Source organism: Saimiri boliviensis, chromosome 15 (genome assembly GCF_048565385.1).
Source record: "Saimiri boliviensis isolate mSaiBol1 chromosome 15, mSaiBol1.pri, whole genome shotgun sequence".
Lineage (NCBI taxonomy): Eukaryota > Metazoa > Chordata > Mammalia > Primates > Cebidae > Saimiri > Saimiri boliviensis.
Window position 1 is genome coordinate 11677656 of NC_133463.1, and position 22749 is coordinate 11700404.

Below are 22749 nucleotides of genomic sequence, written 5' to 3' on the forward strand. Positions count from 1 at the left end.
CCACAGGTGAGCCCTCACCAGATTCCAGATCTGCCAGCCACTTGATGTTGGGCTTCCCAGACTTCAGAAATCTGAGAAATAAATTTCTGTTGCTTAAGCCACCCAATCTGCGGCAATTTATTAGAGTAGCCTGAACTAAGGTACTGTGAGGCCTCTGACTTTGTTACTCTCCTTTGGTATTGGTTTGGCTCTTCTGGGACTTTGATTTTTCTATATAAACTTTAGAATCAGTTGATATCCACAAAATAACTTGCTGGGATTTTGACTGAGATTGTTTCAAATCTATAGATCAAGTTGGGCAGAACTGACAGTTAAATATCAAGTGCTCCTATCCATGAAAATGGAATATCTTTAGATTTTTTTTTATACCTTTTTTGACTTTTTTCATTAGAACTCTGTAGTTTTTCTGGTATAAATCTTTAACATATTTTGTTAGATTTATACCTAAATATTTCATTTTATTTTGGTGCTAATGTCAGTAATTATTGTGTTTTTAATTTCAAATACCAATTGTTTTTTGCTGGTAGATAAGAAAACAATAGACTTTGTATGCAGATTGTCTATTCCTAGTCCAGAAATCCAAAATATTAACTGCTCTAAAATATGAAGCTTTTTGACTGCTGACATGAAGACCAAGGGAAATGGCTCACTGGACCATTTTGGTTTTTGGAATAGGGATGGTAAAGCTGTAATTATATAATGCAAATTTCATAAAAGCCAAAAAAATCCAAAACTGGAAACATTTCTGGTCCCAAGCATTTTGGCTTAGGATCAGCTTGTTTTAAACTTGTTCATGCAACCTTACTATAATTGCTTTTCATTCTATTTTAGAGGGGAGGGGTGTCAATTTTCCTGGATTTTCTATGTTAGATAACCATCTCATCTGAAAACAGAAAGTTTTATTTTCTCATTCCAAATCTACCTTGTAATTATTTTTAAACGTCCATTTTCATCAGCCTAACTACATAAAACCTTACTGAGGGTAAAGTTTTCATCTTTAGTTGTCAACTCTTTTAGCCTCAGATTTTTTATTAGTTTTGCCAGGTATTATTGTGGCACTAATTTAGCTATAAATAAACTGCTTGTAAATGTTATTTTGTCAAGCACTCTACAGTATTCCCATGGCAACTATGATTATTTTTGGGTAAACTGTGCCTCAGTTTCTTTGTCTGTAATGCGATGTTTTTATTTATTTTTTATTTTATTTTATTTTATTTTATTTTATTTATTTTACTTTATTTTATTTTGAGACAGAGTTTCGCTCTTGTTACCCAAGCTGGAGTGCAATGGCGCAATCTCAGCTCACGGCAACCTCCGCCTCATGGGTTCAGGCAATTCTCCTGCCTCAGCCTCCTGAGTAGCTGGGATTACAGGCACGCACCACCATGCCCAGCTAATTTTTGTATTTTTAGTAGAGACGGAGTTTCACCATGTTGGCCAGGATGGTCTCGATCTCTTGACCTCGTGATCCACCCGCCTCGGCCTCCCAAAGTGCTGGGATTACAGGCGTGAGCCATCGCGCCCGGCCCGATGTTTTATTTATTTTATAGACGGATGTGAAAACCAAACAAGACTATATACCAAGTTCGTAGAGCTATGGCTGGCACATCATCAGCCCTCAAGAAATTATCGTTATGTTTCTGTATTGGGAAACAGTAGTGACTTTTGCGCAGCTCTCAACAGCGAGGGAATATCAGCTCAGGCGGACAAAAAGTAACAACCACCTCCCCTCCGACCCCCCAAATTTCAAACAGAAAAATAAGGCAGGAGTGGAGAAGGGGCAGTGAGTGAGAGGAACGTTTCTGAGCCTGCGGCGGCGCGGTACCGCCAGGAGGAGAGGGCGGCTAGGACAGCAGGGGTGGAGGTGGAAGGCATCCCAAGACGGAGCCTGGGCTCCCGAGACCTGTTTGAATTGCAGGGGACCAGAACCAAGCGACCGTGAGCTGCGATACACACAGTAGTGAGTGGGTGGCACGGGGCCGGCGGGCACGAACCGCCAGAGGAGCGGAGAAGACGGGGCGCATCACCGCGGGACGGCGGCCGGTCGGCACAGCGGGCGAGTGCCCGGCCCTCCCTAGCGGGATCCCGGCAGCCGCGGGCACGCCCCACGCCCGAGCCCCTCGACTCCCGCCGCCGCGTTGCCTAGGGGACGGGGTCACCTGACCCGGGGCCGTGCGCCTGCGCGGGCGGAAGGCGGGGGCGGCTTCGTGACGCGCCTCGGGGGCGGTCCTCGCGCTCTCGCCGCTCGGCTACCCTCGGGCCTCCGAAGTCCGCGCCAGTGACCGGAGGCGGTGACCGCGAGTGAGTCCCGGTGGGCTAGGTGAGAGGCCGAAAGGGGGCAAGAGGGACGCCGGTGCCGGGCGCGGGGACGCGGGGCAGAGGCGCGAGGGTCCCCGGGCCTCTTCACCGAGAGCGTCCTGGTCGCGGCCGTTTTCGGGAGGCGGCGGCGACGCCCTCTCCTCGGGGGGCTCCGCGCCCCGCCCTGCGCCGTGCTGGCTGCGGGGCACGTTTGCGGGAGCAGCGCGCTCTGCCTGCCGCGGCCCCGCGGGTTTCGAGCTCCTCTCCGGGCTGGGGCCGGGGCTGGGGTGGGCAGAGCCCGGAGGGACGGCCGGGTGAACGCGGGCAGCCCCGGCCCCAGCTCTGGGATTCCTCCTGGGAGCGTCTCTCGATCCTCGTTGTTCTCGGTAAAGATCTCGAGGCAAGTCAAGAAAGAGCCTCTGGCCACGGTGTCTCCCCGCGTTTCCTGGGCTGTGCTTCCTTCTGGGTTGTTTGGAACGTCCTGTCTCCCCGCGTTTCTTGGGCTGTACTTCCTTCTGGGTTATTCGGAACGTCCTGGATTTGAAAGCAGGAAGGAGGTGTTCAGTGGGCGAAACGTTGACTTTTTTGGAAGGGGGTGGGGAGAGGCGGTTCGCGCTGAGCGTTTTCCTGGCGCTGTTGGACCTGAGGGAGAACCGTTTCCAGTAGGGTATGTTTAGAAGGAAATACTCCTGAGATCTGATGACTCAGAGCTTTCCTCTCGGGATTTCCTTGTAATGATGGGAAAGGGAAGGCATATGGGTGTGGAAAGTTTTTACTTTTATCAAAGTGGGATGATTGAGTCATGGAGTCTTCGAATGTGCTCAGTTTCTAGGATTATCTATTCTGTATAACTGCGTACACATTTACGGTTATTTTTTCCATTACATACTTTCCTTAGAAAGTACACTCGGTTTACCAAACTCTTAACACCCGCTTGTTTAGTCACTCCATTATAAACTAAAGTTAACTTGAGAGACATTAACTTTTAGTTTTGGACATTATAGGAAAAGACGTAAAAGTCATAAAAGGGGAAGAATTTGCTAATGGTTGCCAGTTAAATGTACTGTTTAATTAAACAGTTTCTTAAAGTGAGCGTGGCACAGCTATTTTCCCTGTTGCCAGATTTGGGTACTTTTTATAGGTATTAAATGCCAAGAGATTATAAAAAAGAAAAGCTCCCCAAACAACGTTAAAATAATTTTTACACTTAGTAATAGTTACGTTAGCATTTATTAATTTTTTTTCAAGTGCTGCCAACGTCTTTTGTAAATATTGTCTTTGAGTAGGTAAACGGTCACATGTCTCAAAATTTAAGCGGCATGCAAAGGTATATAGTATCAAGTCTCCTTCCTTCCGGCAGGCAGCCAACTGTTTTAAATTTCTTAGGTATTCATCCAGGAATATTATATCTACACAGGCAAACATACAAGCTGTATTTGTCTCCTTTAACATAAACGTTAACATTTTATATACTGCTCGACGTTTTGCTCTTATTTTTCCGGTTAGTGATAATATTTTGGAACTTTTCTAATATCAGCATATATAGCTTTCAAGTCTTGCTGTTACAGTCAGTGCTGCACTGAATAAACTTTTACATATGTTGCTTCCTTTGTGCACACGTATTTGTACACTTCAGGTCTTGAAGTGATGCTGCAGAGTTGGAGAGTATCTGAATTTCGAATTTTAGTAAGCTACTGCAAACTCATTCTCCATGGGAATTGTACTAGTTTACGCTCCCACTAGTAGTGTATGAGTGTTTCTCAAAGCCTTGCTATCGGAGAGTGTTGTCAAACTTTGGGTTTTTGCCAGTTCAGTAGCTGAGAAATGGAATCCTAGGGGTAAGAATTAATTATTCTACTTAGAGTGGACTTTATATGGATATATTTCTTAATGACTGATCATCAGAAACCCCCAGGATATTTAGTAAAAAGAAGAGTACCTAAGCCCTTCCATGAAATTTGTATCTGTCCAGGAAGCTGTTTTTGTTTGTTTGTTCTTTTGTTTGTTTTTGAGGCGGAGTCTTGCTCTGTTGCCAGGCTGGAGTGCAGTGGTGCAGTCTCGGCTCACTGCAACCTCCGTCTCCTGTGTTCAAGCAATTCTTCCGCCTCAGCCTCCCGAGTAGCTGAGACCACAGGCGCGTGCCACCACGCCCGGCCCAGGAAGCTGTGTTTATAACTAGAGCCTCCGGTAGTTTGGCTCTGATGATTAGCCAGATTGAGAACATTGCTCTGGAAGACTGCTTAGGATATATAAAATTGTGTTTCTAGACCCCATGTATGAGCTATCTGGAATGCTTACCATCTGGGCCTAATGGACATGTTATTTTTTCATTTTTTACTTTTTATTTTATTTTTTTAGAGATGGAATCATCTTGCTGTGTTGTTCAGGCTGGTCTCAAACTCCTGGGTTCAAGGAGTCCTCCTGCCTCGGCCTCCCAAAGTGCTAGGATTACAGGCATGAGCCACAGTTCCTGGCCTGATACTTTATTTTTATTTTTTACATTTTTCATTCATTTTATGAATAGTTCGCATAAGTGAAAATAAAGAGATAATGCAACACAACTTTACTAGAAATTTTAATACCAGCTTCAACAAAAGAAACACAAATTAGTATTCCAGATTTTCCTGGTTTTGAAGATATGGATAGTTGAAATAGGCAACATCTTTGAATTCAACTAATTGCTCAACTGTCATGTAATATTTTTTAAAAATCAGTGATTCTGTAGTCCTCAATTTTTATTTTTCCAAAATGTTTTTAATACAGTGGTTCCCGACATTTTTGGCACGAGGGACTGGTTTCATGGAAGACAGCTTTTCCACAGACAGGATGGGGGGATGGTTTCAGGATGAAACTATTTCACAAGGAGTGTTTAACCGAGATCACTATAGGGTTCCTGCTCCTATGAGAAGCTAATGCAGCCACTGATCTGACTTGAGGTAGATAGAGCTCAGGTGGTAATACTGGCTCACCTGCCACTCAGCTCCTGCTGTGTGTGGCCTGTTTCCTAATGGGCCACCAACTGGTATTGGTCCTTGGCCTGGGGATTGGGAACTCCCGTTTTAATAGCTTAGATTAAAACAAGCAAATAAACATATTTCACCTTAAACAGTCACACATCATTTTTAAGGGAGGCCAGTTGTAGTTCGTGGTTTGAGAAAGGGCGAGGCTAATAACTCAGAAATTGATGAATAGTTCCATTCTAGGTGATAGTATTTGGAAAACGTTACTAGTGTTTCCTACTTCATTAATCAGAATATTGTATCCAGAGAGCAAACTAGAATTCCAAAATATCACATACAGTATTTAAGTTGAGGGCCTTTGTTCTGTGCACATATTTAAAGACTTCAAGGAGGTCACTCTGATATTGCCCTGAGGGGGTTGAGGGACAAATGAGAAACTTCGTACTGAGGTAGACAATATAGATAGATAGATGATAGATACATACATACATGCATGCACACATACATAGTCAGTCTTTCGGTGTTCTGAATAAGTCCTGAAACTATCCCAACCACTAAAAGATCTCTTAATAATCCCATTTGGGAATTATTTATGAGGCCTGGGATACAGTGGGTTTAGGGGCCTTTCATAAGGCATGGGTCACAGAGATTGCAAGTAACGTAGCATGGGCCAAACCTGGTCAAAGGGTCTGTGGGCAGTACCATTTCTTTCCAAGGAAATAGACCAGTGGAAAAAAGCTGTAGTGGTCAGGAAGGTTTGATTAAACTCTGTCAGAGTAGATGTGGGAGTTTTATCCTGTTAGTGATTACTCATCTCAAAGGAAATCCTAGAAACAAAATTCTGTAGTTTAGTTGGTACAATAATAGTGTTTAATAAGAGTTGCAAGTGAGGTAAAATGAGATTCTTACACTAATGTGGTAGTTACTTTCAGAATCCTCTTAAACCTCATTATTGGTCATTATGAAATTCCAGCCACAATTAGAAGGGTTTCTCAAAGTTAGCTTTGCGGTTCTTGCAAAAAGGCTGTGTTTCTGAGAGTTCCCATTAGATTTAAATATAATATACAGGTGACTTAATGGAGCCCTTCAGAAAAATAAAGCATTTATCGTTTTTCTAGAAGGCTTTGTACACTGTTAGGTTCAAAAGTATAGACTTGCCCTAGAATATTTTGATCTTTTCAATAAGTGTTTATCTTATTTACTGTTATTTTTATAATATTTATCAAAATATTAACATTTGATATCTTCTTTTTTAAATTTTTTTTTTTTTTTTTTGTGGTGAGACAGGGTCTCAGTCTGTCACCCAGGTTAGAGTGTGGTGATGTGATGACAGCTCACTGCAGCCTCAACTTCCTGGGCTTAGGTGATCCTCCCACTTCAGCATCCTGAGTAGCTACAGGCGTGTGTCACTGTGCCTAGCTAGTTTTCTGTATTTTTTGTAGAGATGGGGTTTTTCTGTGTTGCCCAAGCTGGTTACAAAACCTTGGGCTTATCTGATCCACCCACCTTGTTCTACCAAACTGTTGAGATTACAGGCATGAGCCCCTGCGCCCAGCTACATTTGATATCTTTGAGGATGATGATAAAGCATTTATGCTGTGTAAATATATTAAATGTGAGTTCTGCCGTCAAGTAATGGAGATAAACATGTACTAGCTATAACCTGAGGCAGAGTTGAGAGAAATTGAAAGGAACAAATAATATCCAACTGAAGCCATCAAAGGCACCATTTTTGAAGAAGTGGCACTTGACCTAGACTTCAAGGCTAACTAGGATTTTGATCACTGGAGAAGTCCTGGAAGGACATTCCTGGAAGAGGATACACCTTTTGCAAAAATACACAGGCATGGAAGCATGTGACCTAGTGATGAAAAGTCAGTGGTTTGCAGCTACAACATTTTATTACTTGGAAATAAATTTGATGAAATGGGTCAAGAAAGTAAAATTGAGGAATGCTTTGTGATTTAGAAGAATAGTGAGAGTGAATTAAGATCAATGCACTTAAACCTGAAACTTACTTTTTATGGAAGCGTAAATTAGAGTAATATTTGTTATTTAAAAAAAAAATTGAAAGTCCATTTCTCTTCTTGGCTTGAGTTGCTGGGTATGAATTAACTCAAGAGTTGTTCGGACAGCTTCAGTTAATATTTGTTTGAAGAGAAACGTCTATGGGGAGAAAAGTTAGGAAACCACTTTATTTTTCAAGATACAGTGGGATTTTGAAGTTAGCCAGTGACAATCAAAAAAAGAAATCAGAAACAGAAATAGGCCAGGTAACATTCTTTTCAGTGCATTTTGGTTGTTGGTATTGCAATTTGCTTTGCATTTTGTATATTGTGTATCATATGCATTTCATTTATTGTATATCATATGCATTTTGTTTGTATTGATAGAATGGTTGAATGTTAAGGCAAAAAATTGTGTTTAAGGGAAAGGCTGCTAGGAGATTGATCCTTTGAACCCAAAGAAGTTAATTCACTTTGTTCTCCTGGATTAATACAATTAAATCATATTTAATAGTGTTTTCTCAAGAATGTCCTTTTTTTCCCCTCACAAACCTAGATTCTGTTTTTTCCTTAAGAACTGTACCAGGCCACTACTATTCAGCGTTGAACTGGAAATTATAGCCAGAGAAATTAGGCAAGAAGCAAATAAAAGAAGGGAAATGTCAGCAAGAAGGTGCAATAGAAAGCCCACACGTTTCTTCTCCCCACAGAGTTACTGATTCAATAACAATACACAGCCCAGATCTCTTTGTGAGAAATCCAGAAACTAGTTAAGAGACTCCTGCATTCTAGGCGAGCAGAAAACCAGCTGCATCCAAGATGGTAGGAAAATTCATCCTACTTGCTTACCATAGTTCATTCCCCTGGCTCAGCATGGCATGAGCGAGAGGAGACTCCAGACTCCTGGCTTTTCCCTGGGGAGGGAAAGAGAACACTGAAACATACGTTTGAAATTCAGATTTTTCAAAGGTCTGCCCAAGGGACTGGTTTTTATTTTGCCTGAATATAAGCTGTGACAGGAAAGGGCACCAGGTTGCAGGGTCATTAAAAACAAAGTTGACAGTTTAGATTAGCATGCACTCACCATCGTCCCTCCCCCTCCCTCAGCATGAAACCAGCAGGAGAAAATTCTCAACTCCTGGCTTCTCCTTGGGGAGACAAAAAAGTTGGAATGTGTGTCCATGTTTCAGTTTTTCAGTGGGCTGAGGGACTGGCTTCTGTCTTGCTTATCTTGGAAAGCTGACAGGAGCTGGTGTATCCAGGTGCCCGGGAGCCACTGAGAACAAGAGAGCTGTAAAACTTGTTGCTGCTCTAGAGGACCCATGGTAGAGCAGACAGAGAATGCTACAGCTCAGCAGCCTCTCCCTAGGTGTGGCATGAAAGGCCTTGGGGAGAGAATAGTGGAGTATGTGTCTTACATTCCAGCACTTCAGAGAGCTGCCTAAGGGACTGGTTTCTGTTTCACCTGACTTGGAGCACAGGCAGGAGTGGGCATACTCTTAAAAGCCACTGACAGGAAAGGGCACCAGGTTGGGCACCTCTGAAAACAAAAGCCTGGGTGGCTTGCAGCAGCTTCAGAGAACCTGAAGTACTATAGTCAGATACCACAGGGAGCAAAAGATTATGAGATCCTGGAAAAGAAAACCAAAAAGTTCGTCTTGAGAATTTATACACACTAGTTGAGAAGGAGCATCCTCAGGAAAGGTTCAAAAGGAGTGCAGAATCTCTAGTCAGGCTGGTCAGTGAGATTTTTCTCTGTATAGAGCCAGTTCACAAAGTCTGGGAGAGGTGATATTTTTTCAAATGCATAGATTCCAACATGATGTTAAAAGGCACACAAAGAAACATGGCACAATCAAAGGGTCAAAATATCCAGGAACCAACTTTAAATAACGGATATATCTTGATTATCTCAGAAGGAATTCAGACTAACCACCATAAAGATGCTCAGTGACTGGAGGAAAATGCTGCACGAACAAAATGCTATCAACAAAGAGATTGAAAACGTAAAAAGAAACCAAACAGATGTTGTAACAGATGCAATATGCTGCTTTGACTAAATTGGTAGATTTACTAGAGGGGTTTAGCAGCAGTGTTTCAAGGAGAAGAATTAATGAAATTGAAGCCAGTCATTTGAAATTTTCCAGTCAAAGAAACAAAAATAAAAATAATAAAGAATGAAGACCGCCTAGAGTACTAATGGGACAGCATCAATTGTATCAATATAGATTGTACAGAAGATCCATATGTTGGAAAAAGAAAGGAGCATATGAAGAAATAATGCCCAAAACTTCCCAAATCTGAGGAAGGTAGTAGACATCCAGATTCAAGAAACCCCAGGGACTCCAAGGTGGAACAATCTGAAGACATCTACATGGAACCACACCATAATCAAATTATCTAAGTCAAAGAATTTTGAAAGCATCAGGAAAAGAGCAACTTGTCATGTACAAAGGAGATCCTTTAGGACTGTAAGTAGATTTCTTAGCAGAAACCTTGTAGGTTGAAAAGGAGTGGGATGATACAGTCAAACTGCTGGAAGAAAAACTGCCAGCAAAGTATTGTATCTGGCAAAACTTTCCTTCAAAAGTAAAAGAGAAATAAGATTCTCAATACAAAATAAGCAAAATAAGAAATAAGCAAAATCTGAGAGAGTTCATCACCACTGTAACTGAATGCTGATGGAGTCTATTAAATGGAAACAAAAGGATGTTCAACATGAAAGTTTAAAATGAAAGGATAAAGCTATGGACAAATACAGATTTGCATATTGTAATGGTGGTGGTGAGTAAATCACATTTATGTCTGATACATAAATCTTAAGACAAAAGTATAAGTGCCTATAACTATAAAAATGTTAATGGATCCAGGTGTGGTGGTGCATTCCTGTAGTCCCAGCTACTCTGGAGGCTGAGGCTGGAGGATCGCTTGAGCCCAGGAGTTCTGGGCTGTAGTGCACTATGTCAATCTGGTGTCTGCACTAAGTTCAACATCAATATGGTGACCTCCCAGGAGCAGGGAACCACCAGGTTGCCTAAGGAGGGGTGAACCGGCCCAGGTCAGAAACGGAGCGGGTCAAAACTCCCGTGCTGATCAGTATTGGTATCGCACCTGTGAATAGCCCCTGCACTCCAGCCTGGGCAACATAGCAAGACCCTGTCTCTAAAAAATAAAAAAATAAAAATGTTAATGGATCCACAGCATAAAAGATGTAATTTGTGACAGTAATGCAGTATGGGGGTGGATGAGAAGAAGCAGTATTGTATGCAGTTGAAGTTATCAGCTTAAAATAGGTTTATTATGAGCTGTTTTATGTAAGCTCCATGGTAACCACAAAGAAAATACCCATAGAAAATACAAGAAAGAAAGGAAGCAAAGCATATCTGTTACAAAGTCTGAAACAACAAGCGTGATGGCAAGAGAGGAGAGGAAGCACAAAAAAGCCACAAGAAAGAAAATCAATAACAAAATGTCAATTGCAAGTCCTTCCTTCTCAGCAATAACTTTAACTGTAAGTGTACTAAACTCTCCAGTCAGAAGACATAGAGGGGCTGAATGGATTAAGAAAAGAAAACCAAGAGCCAGCTACACCCAGTTTATAAGAGACACTGTTTAGATTTAAGGACACATGCTGAAAGTAAAAGGATGGAAAAAGATATTCCATGCAAATGGTAACCAAAAAAGAGTAGTGGTGACCACATTTATATCAAATACCACACATCATGTACAAAATTAACAAAATAAATCAAACATATAAATGCAAGAACTAAAGACATAAAATTTTTAGAAGAAAACATAAGGGTAATTCTTCATGACCTTAAGTTGGGCAATAGTTTCTTAGATATTAGGTCTAAAGCATAAGCAACCAAGAAGAAATATAGATTCAACTTTGTCAAAACTAAAAACTTCATGCTGCAAAGTGTACTGTGAAAAAATGAAAAGACAATCTACAGAATAAGCAAAGTATTTGTAAATCATATATGATAGTGGTCTATGCTGTGGTCTGAATGTTTGTGACCCTGTCCCTCCATTCATATGTCGAATCCTGTAATCATCAAGGGGATGGTATTAGAGTTACTATATGACCCAGCAGTTCCATGTTTAACTATATACTAAGAGAATTAAAGATGCATTTATTGAAAAAAGTATGTAAACTTACATATTATTTACTAACAGTGCAGATGCTATTAGCATTTGTAGCAGCATTATTCATAATAGTGAAAAAGCGCATATAACCCAAATGTCATCAGCTGATGAATTCATAAATACAAGGTGGTGTACATACAATGGAACATTATTCAGCTGTAAAAATGAATGAAATACTGATACATGCTCCAGCAGATGAACCTTGAGCATATGTGAAAAAAGCCAGATGCAGAAAGCCACATATTTTTGTTGTTGTTGTTTGTTGGTTTGTTTTTAAAGACAGGGTTTCACCATGTTGGTCAGGCTGGTCTTGAACTCTCAACCTCAGGTTATCCAGCCACCTTGGCCTCCAAAGTGTTTGGATTACAGGCGTGAGCCACCACGCCTGGTTGTTGTTGTTTTGTTTTTAGAGATGGGGTTTCATCATGTTCGTCAGGCTGGTCTCAAACTCCCGACCTCAGGTGACTCGCCTGCCTTGGTCTCCTAAAGTTCTGGGATTACAGGGGTGAGCCACCGCACCTGGCCAGAAGGCCACATTTTCTAAGATTCTACATTAAATATCCACAATAGGTAAATCCAGAGGTGGGAAGTGTATGTGTGGTTGCCTGGAGCTGGAAGGAGGGTAGAATGGGGAAAGCATGAGATTTCTTTTGGGGAGGGTGGAAATATTCTAAGATTAGATAGTGGAGATGATTGTAGAAGTGTGTGAATATACTAAAAACCATTGCATTGTATACTTTGAAAGGCTGTATTTTAGAATGTGTGAATTATATTAATTTGAAAAGGAACTATTATATACTGTCTAACTAGGAGACAGAGACCATACAGTGATTTTAACAGCAGAGGTCTAATACACAGAATTATTAGTTATAAGATGGTTGAAGAAGTAGAGATTGACTCATTAGAAGTAAAGACAATTTTGAAAAATACTCTAAGAGCAGACTTAACAAGCAGCTGCTAACTCCAGGGCTGCTCCCCTACTGGGGCTGATCCAGGTCTGGCTGAAGAGGGGGCAGATGTCACTGGCAATTGGTGAAGTTGCCAGATAGGCTGTTTAACTTCCCTGAAATTCTCCCTCTGGTGTGCTGAACCTTGGAATTTGCTGCAGAAGCCACATGAAGGGATTGAGAAAGCTGCTTGGGGAGATTCCTTGATGGTGGCATTCTGCTGCAAAGTTACTCAACAGAGTGCTGGGGTGAGCATCTGCATGCTTGTGAAACTACTTCCTGCAGGTTGCAAGATGCTATAGGAGCAGGTGCCACAGGAGTCTGGCTGGAGTAGTACGTTGGAACCACAAAGAGAAAAACCTCTTACTCCTCCAAGTTGCCTCTACTGACAAGGCTTAACATCATGCCAGCTGGCAACACAGCAATATTGAAAGGGCTTAGCTCCATTTTGAGAGAGAAAGCAATAAGAAATGGATTTGGAAATGGGAGGTAATAAATTGATACCTGAATCAAGAATCTTATAAACTGTGTACCACTTTAGCATATATTCTGTTTTATTGGGTTGAGTGAAAGTTATTCATCTCAAAACAGCTAAATAAAATTTAAAATACGTATTCATATAACACGTTTAGAGAATTGTGTTTTAAACTATTACAAAAAGCAATTCATGATAACTAAAAAAACATACTTCTACTTAATTTAGAAGTATTATTAAATGAAAAGTAAAAATTTCCCTCTTATTCCTCATTCTATTACCATCTGTCTTCTGAAGATAAATCTGTTAGTAGTTGGTATAGTTTCTTCTATATACATATATGTATGCATACAGTTTTCTTAGTGATAGAGCTTTCATGTATTGGTACTGCATATGATCTGCTTTTAGGCTTTTATTGTTAGAAATAAATGTAGCTGTGTAATGCCCAAGGGCATTGTACTAAGGGTACTTTCCTAGTCCTGGCTAAGTTGCAAGTACTTGTCTTAAGTTAGGAGTAAGTCACATAACTGTTCTATTTGATTTTCTGAATTTGTAAAATGAAGGGACTTTTACTTGAAAGGAATTTTAAAATCTGTGATGGATATAGTTCAGTAATAATATTAGGGGAAGGAAGGGTAGTTTGGTAATTGTTAAGTATCAGCCAACTTTTGGTATAGCCTATATTTTCCTATTTTTAAGTATGTTTTGCAATTTAAATGTTGTTTTAATTTCTGTGACATCAGAATAATAGAACTTTTTTTTTTTTTTAGAAGAATCCAGCAAAAATGTCTCTCTATCCATCTCTTGAAGACTTGAAGGTAGACAAAGTAATTCAGGTATGATAGTTTAAATAATGTTTTTCAAAACAGACACAGTAACATATATTCGACTTATAGGTGAAGTAAAGCAGGATAGCTAAATAGTAGATATATTTGTTCATTTTTGTACTTCATAAACCTTTTTTCAATTTTATTAATTGCAGGCTAAAATGTTACAGAAAAACTAGCAATTTGTTTTTCATTTCACTGTGAATAACAGGAATGGGATTTTTTAAAAATTTGACTTATACTTTCTACATGTAGCTGAATTTTCTGACTAAAATTGTATGTAACATTTAAGTTGACAAAATATACTCTAATTTTTTAGATATTCATAGTTTTGTGTAAAATTGGTATATTTTTCTTTTGGCTCTTTAAGTATAATCACTCTTTAAAGTAATTCTGTGCCTCCTAATTGAGGTTAAAATTACAGAAATAGTGGATTACATGCAGCTTTGGGAACAGCAGTCATGTAAAAGCACAAGGAAAGTGTAGTGATTTTTTTCCTTTGAGAGAATGAGTAGCAGACATTTCACTTGCTTATTCTCTAAATGACTGTGTTAGAGACTGCAGTATTTCTAATTGCATTGAGTTGAAAATTTTTATAGTCCTTTGTATAAGTATTAGTTTTGAAGACAGACGCTTCTGCTTAAGAACAAAATGTAGAATGGGGATCAATTCTGGCTATGTGGGAAAATTTTGGTAATTATTTTAACTGGGGATAATTTGTAGTATATGATGAATTCATCTGTTTATGGTTAGCTTTCAACTTGATCTCTTATCAATTTAGAATTTCTTCAGCTATTGTTTATTACTTTAATTTGACAAGATAAACAAAAAACTCCTTACCTTGAAGATCATTTACTTGAGGCCCTGTCTTCAATTTACTAGAAAGTAAGATTACTTGATATTTGAATTTTGAACAGCTGTTTTGTATCATAGATCCAGTATGGATATTAAAATGAGATTTGTAAAATCTCTGAAATCTACAGTTCAGCTGTCAAGGCTTCGTTGCCTCAGTCATCTTTTCAATGTTCCTTTCACTTCTTTCTTCAGTATTTTGTCAGTAATTTCTTCATGTGGTTTTTATTTCCACGTAGTTCATCTAAGCAAGATCTCTTTCTTTTTGAAAGGCTTTTATCTGAAATATTTAGCTTTCCAAAATAACTACTTAACCATTAACATGACATCCGCACATTAGCTGATAAGGATTTGTAAATGGACCTGAAAGCATGACTAATCTGTTCTTTGTTTTCATCCTTTTTTGTTGGCTTTTTATGGAATTGAATGTAAATCACCATAGTCAGATATGAGCTGAGGATTTTGATTTTGCAAACAGGAGAAGAAGAGTTGATATTGACAAATATTGGAATGAAAAATAAAGAAGGCTACCATCTGTATGATACTGTCCTCTTTAAGCAGAAGTGAATTGAATTACATAGGTTTTTCCATTAACGAACCTTTTATGTTCAGAGCAGAAAGCAGCTGAAAGATGGAACAGTGAGTAAAGAGCAGGAAACATGGTTCTTTTATTACCCCTGAAGTTGAATTTTAAAATATTTCTAGTCCAGCCATTAAACTCTTTGGCTGTATTTTTTTTTTTTGCATCATTTTCTAAGGCAATGATACTCATGTTTGTTTTTATTCTTAGGATTCCCCTGAAATGGTATTATGAAGGAAGGTAGTTTTCATTTTCTCATCTGCTGGCCTTTAACACCACAGCAAAGCTAAATTACAGCAGTGGACCAACCATTCATATTTTTGAAACTATTCTGTAGCAGCCATTAATTAGGCTGTGGCTTTTAGCATCATACAGTCTGTAGAACTCTATCCATTCCAAATCCTGACAAGAGCCTGTGGTTGCTCTTCTTATGCAAAGTAAGCTTTTAATAAATAATGATATACAGAACCAGAGCTTATCAGTTTGCTAATATCGTGAGCAGAATTTGGCAGAAGTGACTCTGTAAGTGCAGTTTTACCACATCCTTTCTGTTAATGACGGAAACAACAGGCCCTGGCATGCTCCCTGAGGCACCCCAACCCCTCTTTATTAGTAGTGTCAGATTTCAAAGTAAGTTTGAAATAAGTAGCTACAATTAATGGTTTACGGTACTTGAAATTGGGTTACATCCTTTTGTTTCATTTTTATTGCAAATAACATAATTAAGTTTATATAACTTTGTTTACAGGGAGCTTTCTATATGTATTCTTCAGTATTCCTTGGATTAAAAACGATGGCAGTAAAAGAATAGAAAATCGTAACTGCACACAAAGGAGAGGTATTTTCATTTAATAAGCTGTGTTTTAGAGCAATTTTGGATTCACAACAAAACTGATCAGAAAGTACAGTATACCCTCTGTCCTCACACATGCACTGCTTCCCCCAGTATCAGCATCTGCACCAGAGCAGTACATCTGGCTCATCAGTTATCACCCGAAGTCTACATGTTTACGTTAGGGTTCACTGTTTTGACAAATGTATAGTGACATGTATATAGTCATGTATTGCTTAAAGATGGTTATGTTCTGTGCCGGGCGCGGTGGCTCAAGCCTGTAATCCCAGCACTTTGGGAGGCCGAGGCGGGTGGATCACGAGGTCGAGAGATCGAGACCATCCTGGTCAACATGGTGAAACCCCGTCTCTACTAAAAGTGCAAAAAATTAGCTGGGCATGGTGGCACGTGCCTGTAATCCCAGCTACTCAGGAGGCTGAGGCAGGAGAATTGCCTGAGCCCAGGAGGCGGAGGTTGCGGTGAGCCGAGATCGCGCCATTGCACTCCAGCCTGGGTAACAAGGGCGAAACTCCGTCTCAAAAAAAAAAAAAAAAAAAAAAGATGGTTATGTTCTGAGAAATGCCTCGTTAGGCAGTTTTGTTGTGCGAACATGATAGAGTGTACTTCCACAAATCTAGATGGCATAGCCTATTACAGATCTAGGCAATATGGTACAGTCTGTTGTTCCTATGCTGCAAACCTGTACAGCATGTTACTGTACTGAATACTGTAGGCTGTTGTTATACAATAGTATTTGTGTATCTAAACACAGAAGAGGTAATGGGAAAAATACGGTGTGAAAGATTTTAAATGGTACATCTATATAAGGCATTTATCATGAATGGAGCTCCCAGGACTAGAAGTTGCGCTGGGTGAGTCCGTGAGTGAGTGGTGGGTGAATGTGAGACCCAGGACATTATACTGCTGTGGACTCCATCAGCACTCAACACTTGGGCTGCACTAAATCTATTAAAAAATCTTTTGTTCTCAAATAATAAATTAAACTTAGCTTCCTGTAACTTAATTTTTTTAACTTCCTACTCTTGTAACATAGTTTAAAACACGAACACATTGTACAGCTGTATAAAATGTTTTCTCTTTATATCTTTATTCTATAAGCTTATTTTTTAAATTCTTAGTTTTTAAAAATTACTTGGGAGTGAGTTGAAAACTAAGACACATACTCATATTAGCCTAGGCCTGCACAGGTTCAGGATCATTACTGTCTTCCACCTCTGCATTGCCCCACTGAAAGATCTTCAGAAGCAGTAACATGCATGGAGTTTTCATCTCCAATGAGAACAGTGCCTTTTGGAATACTCCTGAAGGACCTGCTGAGACTGTTAATTTTTTTTTTTTAAACAGAGTTTCACTCTGTCACCAGGCTGGAGTGCAGTGGCTCGATCTTGGCTCACTGCAACCTCTGCCTCCCGGGTTCAAGCGATTCTCCTGTCTCAGCCTTCCAGGTAGCTGGGACTACAGGCGTGAGCCATCATGCTGAGCTAATTTTTGTGTTTTTGGTAGAGATGAGGTTTCACCATGTTGGCCAGGATGGTCTCAATCTCTTGACCTCGTGATCCACCTGCCTCAGCTTCCCAAAGTGCTGGGATTACAGATGTAAGCCACCATACCTGGCCCAGTTAACTTTTTTTACAAGTAGAAGGATATACAAGTAAGATAAAATGTATAACACAGGGAAGACATAAATGAGTAACAGTCATTTATTATCAAATAATTATGAACCATGCATAATTGTAGGTGCTGCACTTTTATATGACTGGCAGTACAGTAAGCTTATTTATACCAGCATCACCACAAAGTAATGAGTTGTTCTGTGTTGCAGTAGCTATTATGTCAGTAGGCAGTCAGAATTTTTGAGCTTCATTATAATCTCATGAGACCACTGTTGTATATGTGGTTCATCATTGACCAGACCATGTAGCATATGACTGTATACCATTGTAGCATTAGACAGAATAGTTTGACTGCTCCAAAAATCCTTTGTTAATGCCTGTTCTTCCTTCCCTTCCAGCAACTCCTGGCAACCAATAATTTGCTTTTGCTTTTGTGATTTTTTTTAGTCAGGATGTCTCTGTGTTGCCCAGGGTGGAGTACAGTGGTACAATCATAGTTCACTGCAGCCTCTATCCTCCTGCCAAAGCCTCCTACCAAATTTATTTATTTATTTATTTTGATATGTAGTCTTGCTTTGTCACCCAGGCTGGAGTGCAGTGGCGTGATCTTGGCTCACTGCTATCTCCGCCTTCTGGGTTCAAACAATTCTCCTTGCCTCAGCCTCCTCAGTAGCTAGGATTTACAGGCACCTGCCACCATGTCTGGCTAATTTTTGTATTTTAGCTAGAGATGGGGTTTTTGCCATGTTGGCTAGTCTAGTCTTGAACTCTTGACTTCAGGTGATCCGCCTGCTTTGGCCTCCCAAAGTGCTGGGATTACAGATGTGAGCCACTGCGCCTGGCCAAAAATTTTTTTTGTATAGACGGGGTTTTCCTATGTTGTCCAGGCTGGTCTTGAATTCCAGACCTCAAGCAGCTCTCCTGCTTGGGCTTCCCAAAGTGCTGGGATTAAAGGCCTGAGTCACCATGCCTGTCCTAATATTTTATTGTCTCCACATTTTGCATTTTTCTTTTTTTTTTTTTTTTTTTTTTTTTTGAGACGGAGTTTCGCCCTTGTTAACCCAGGCTGGAGTGCAATGGCTCAATCTCGGCTCACCGCAACCTCCGCCTCCTGGGTTCAGGTAATTCTCCTGCCTCAGCCTCCTGAGTAGCTGGGATTACAGGCACGTGCCACCGTGCCCAGCTAATATTTTGTATTTTTAGTAGAGACGGGGTTTCACCATGTTGACCAGGATGGTCTCGATCTCTCGACCTCGTGATCCACCCGCCTCGGCCTCCCAAAGTGCTGGGATTACAAGCTTGAGCCACCGCGCCTGGCCCATTTTGCATTTTTCAAGATGTCATATAGTTGGAATTATAAAGTATGTAGCCTTTTGAGATTGGTTTCTTTTAATTAGTAATAACCACTTAAGTTTCCTCCATGTCTTTTCATGTCTTTTCAGCTCATTTGTTTAGTGCTGCACAGTATTTTTTTTCTTGGACATGATTCAAGAAGTAATACAACAAGCCACTAACTCCTTTTAGGTGGCGAAAGAACTTTCAAAGTTCAACCATGTTCAGTTTGTGGATTGTTATTTGCAATAATAAAGATTTTTGTGTTGTATTTTAAGTGTAGAATGTTTAGCAAATTATGAAATAATAAATATTAAAGGATGACTCAACAAGTATATCAGAATATATGATTTTAGTACCATTCATAGCTTTTGTAAGCTTATTTAAACTAAGCTTTCATATGTGTAAGCATCTTTAGGACTATTCTTGACATTGATTTTAGGGCTAGATTGAGATACAACTGTGAACTTCATTTTTTTAAATGATACATTCCAACAAGTAAAAATTTGGTAATTAGAGATTGGTCATACAACTTATTATTAAACTTGTCTCTAATGCCACATAGCTATTTGAGAAAGTCAGATCTAATTGTAAAGGATAAAGTGTTTCAATCAGTGAGATACATCATATGATATAGGCCATCAAGGCAGCCCTCAGAAGAGGATACTTGAGCATGAGTAGTACTGATAAATATTTACCTTATCAGAGTGATTTTGGCAAGTTTGTTTAATAGTTACAAATTACATTACCTTGTCATCATCCATTTATGTTAGTGACAAAGTGTATTATTTGCATAGTTTCTGATATTTTAAAAGTACTTAATATAGCATAAACTCCTTGTTATACTTCCTGCAATGAAGATAAAGAGATTTCAGTGGGACATGCTAAAATGTTAAATATTAGCAGCTTCGTAAGTATTAGCTTTTTAGGTGTTTTTCTGATATGTGACTTTTTATACAAATGTGGTTGAGCTTTTTTCTTATGCAAATAAAATATTTTTACTTGGACTAATTAGTAAAAGAATAATGATAATATAAAATTTTTCATTTTAGAATGCACCTTGAAACTATTTGTGGCAGCACTATGAAATACTGGTTATAAGACATGTAGAATGGTACTTCTATAATTTTTATATGATAGCCTTAAAAGTATTTAGAATATCAAATATAGTTTTGATTTGCAGATTTCCTTTGAAAAATGTATTGCTGACGTGTTTGAAATTAAACCTTGTTAAATAAATCTTCATTTTTTTGGTTTCTTTTTGGAAGTATTGGACTTAACTTATAAATTGTATAAGAATATAAAGTAAGTGTGGCATATTGTTAGAATTTTCTTCTTTTCTTTTTCAGGCTCAAACAGCTTTTTCTGCAAACCCTGCCAATCCGGCAATTTTGTCCGAAGCTTCTGCTCCCATCTCTCAAGATGGAAGTAGGTTTATATTTTGAGTTTATTCTCTGTGAACAGAAATATTGTTGTCTTCTTTGCTCAAACGAAGAATCCAAGATTTTTTTTTTTTTGACAAGCTGCATAAAATCAGTGGTTAAGCTGTGGTAGTTATTAATAAGAAAAAAGTTTACTTTAAAAACTAACCCTTTTTCTAATCAACAGAGTGAACTGTGGCTCTTTGGATGTATTTTATGGTTTAATGAAAATTGATTTTAGCCTGACTCATAAATCCCTAACATCTGGCTGATTCATCTATGAATGAATTATATCTATGAATTCACATATATAAAAACTATAGTTGCCCCATGCTGCTGCTGTTGAACTTTCCGAATTGTCCTCTGTCTTTCCTATGGGAGCCTCTGAAATTTCCAACCACCTCATCTTTGGGGAGCTTCCTAAATCCTGAGGTCTTTATTCATTCTCTGTATCCTGTCTTTGGTCCCTTTTTCTTCAAGGTTCAGAAGGATTCAGGACAAAGCTCCTAAATACTGTGACTTAAGATACAAAATGAGTGTTAAATAGGTTTTTGTGGCCTGTCATTTTCAGTTTATAACATTGTGCTCATAGAAAATTCATTTTAAGTCACAGATAATTCACTTTAAGTCTCATGTAAAAAAAGCTTTTGGAAATAGTATATAACTACTAATAAGTGAAATAATGTTAATATTTAAAAATATTTCCGCCGGGCACGGTGGCTCAAGCCTATAATCCCAGCATTTTGGGAGGCCAAGGAGGGTGGCTCACGAGGTCAAGAGATCGAGACTATCCTGGTCAACATGGTGAAACCCCATCTCTACTAAAAATACAAAAAATTAGCTGGGCATGGTGGTGCGTGCCTGTAATCCCAGCTACTCAGGAGGCTGAGGCAGGAGAATTGCCTGAACCCAGGAGGTGGAGGTTGCGGTGAGCCGAGATTGCACCATTGCACTCCAGCCTGGGTAACAAGAGTGAAACTCGGTCTCAAAAAAAAAAAAAAAAATTCCAGGATTTCATTGGAATGTGCTTAACATTATTAAAATAAGACACTAAATAAATGTACAAGCTTTCAAAAAAATTGTTCAGAAGAATCATTCCATAGTCCTTTTTGCAGAATGAGTTATCAGTAGCTGACTTGACAGATAGATATTGTGGTCAGTTCTGAATTGGAGAATCAATGGTATTCTTATTAAATTCCTAATCAAGTAGATTTAGGAAACAGGAAAGGCACGATAGCTTATTTGGAAAAATTGTTTCTACTTTTGAATATTTAAGAATCTCTGGTTGTTTCAGTTCAGATGTCTTCATATTTTAAAAATTTTAGGCCGGGCGCGGTGGCTCACGCCTGTAATCCCAGCACTTTGGGAGGCTGAGGCAGGTGGATCATGAGGTCAAGAGATCGAGACCATCCTGGTCAACATGGTGAAACCCCGTCTCTACTAAAAATAATTAGCTGGGCATGGTGGCACGTGCCTGTAATCCCAGCTACTCAGGGGGCTGAGGCAGGAGAATTGCCTGAACTCAGGAGGCGCAGGTTGCAGTGAGCCAAGATCGCGCCATTGCACTCCAGCCTGGGTAACAAGAGCGAAACTCTGTCTCAAAAAAAAAAAAGAATTTTAAACATTTTCTGTATTTTCCATTTCTGATCATTACAGAGATGGGGAGGTGCCTCTCCAAATTGCTACTTTAAACTCATTCTAGATTTTATCACTTAAATGTAATTTCGTTAATATGCAGAAGGCCATAATAAAAGTAGTTTTCATTTTGTGTATTCTGTAAGTGCTTTTTTATTTATTCATTCATTCATTTACTTATTAGATCTCTATCCCAGACTGTATCCGGAGCTCTCTCAGTACATGGGCCTCAGTTTAAATGAAGAAGAAGTACGTTCAAATGTGGCCATGGTTTCTGGTGCACCAATTCAGGGGGTATGTATAGTGTAATTAATTTTGAATTATATAAAACCATACTTTATATGTAAATATAAGCTCTCTTCTCTGTGGCTAACTCACAAATATATAGCTAGCATTGAACCTCACTTGGCGGAAATTTTAGACTTCCTTTGGATATCATTTCTTACATAGTCTACTTTATTTTGTGCTACATTGTTTGAGTTTATTAGGACTTAGATTCAGATACCTTTTAATAGTCCATTCTCCTTTGTCTTCTGCATTTAGTCAGTTTCTAAATCCTATTGATTCTGTTTGTTTCTTATATTCATTTTATCTGTTTTTTATCCATTCCAGTCCTACTATTACCATATTGAGGGTTTCTGTACTTCTAGCCTTCATTATTATAGTACTCTCTTAAATTTCCTGTAGCAACTTATTTCAGACAGCCCTAAGCTGCTGCTAATCATTCTGAAATGTACATACATGTCTATCATATCTTTGCTCATAATCTTTTTTTTTTTTTTGAGACGGATTCTCACTCTGTCA

General features: G+C 39.2%; 1 protein-coding gene across 7 annotated transcripts in view; it reads left to right on the forward strand.

Annotated features, from left to right (window-relative positions):
* The first annotated feature begins 2209 nt into the window (after positions 1-2209).
* The window catches only part of SDCBP (syndecan binding protein), a 31695-nt gene continuing 11155 nt past the window's right edge, over positions 2210-22749 (forward strand). The window contains exons 1-4 of one of the 7 annotated variants that reach the window (XM_010346042.2): positions 2210-2301; positions 13603-13668; positions 20239-20317; positions 22130-22239. In XM_010346042.2, coding sequence (XP_010344344.1) covers positions 13618-13668; positions 20239-20317; positions 22130-22239 — 240 coding nt within the window. In that variant the 5' untranslated portion in view covers positions 2210-2301; positions 13603-13617. Of the gene's footprint in view, positions 2321-2632; positions 2699-13602; positions 13669-14012; positions 15930-20238; positions 20318-22129; positions 22240-22749 lie in introns of those variants that run through there. The other 6 variants (XM_010346043.2, XM_003935516.3, XM_010346044.2 and 3 more) reach the window with 6 other exon arrangements.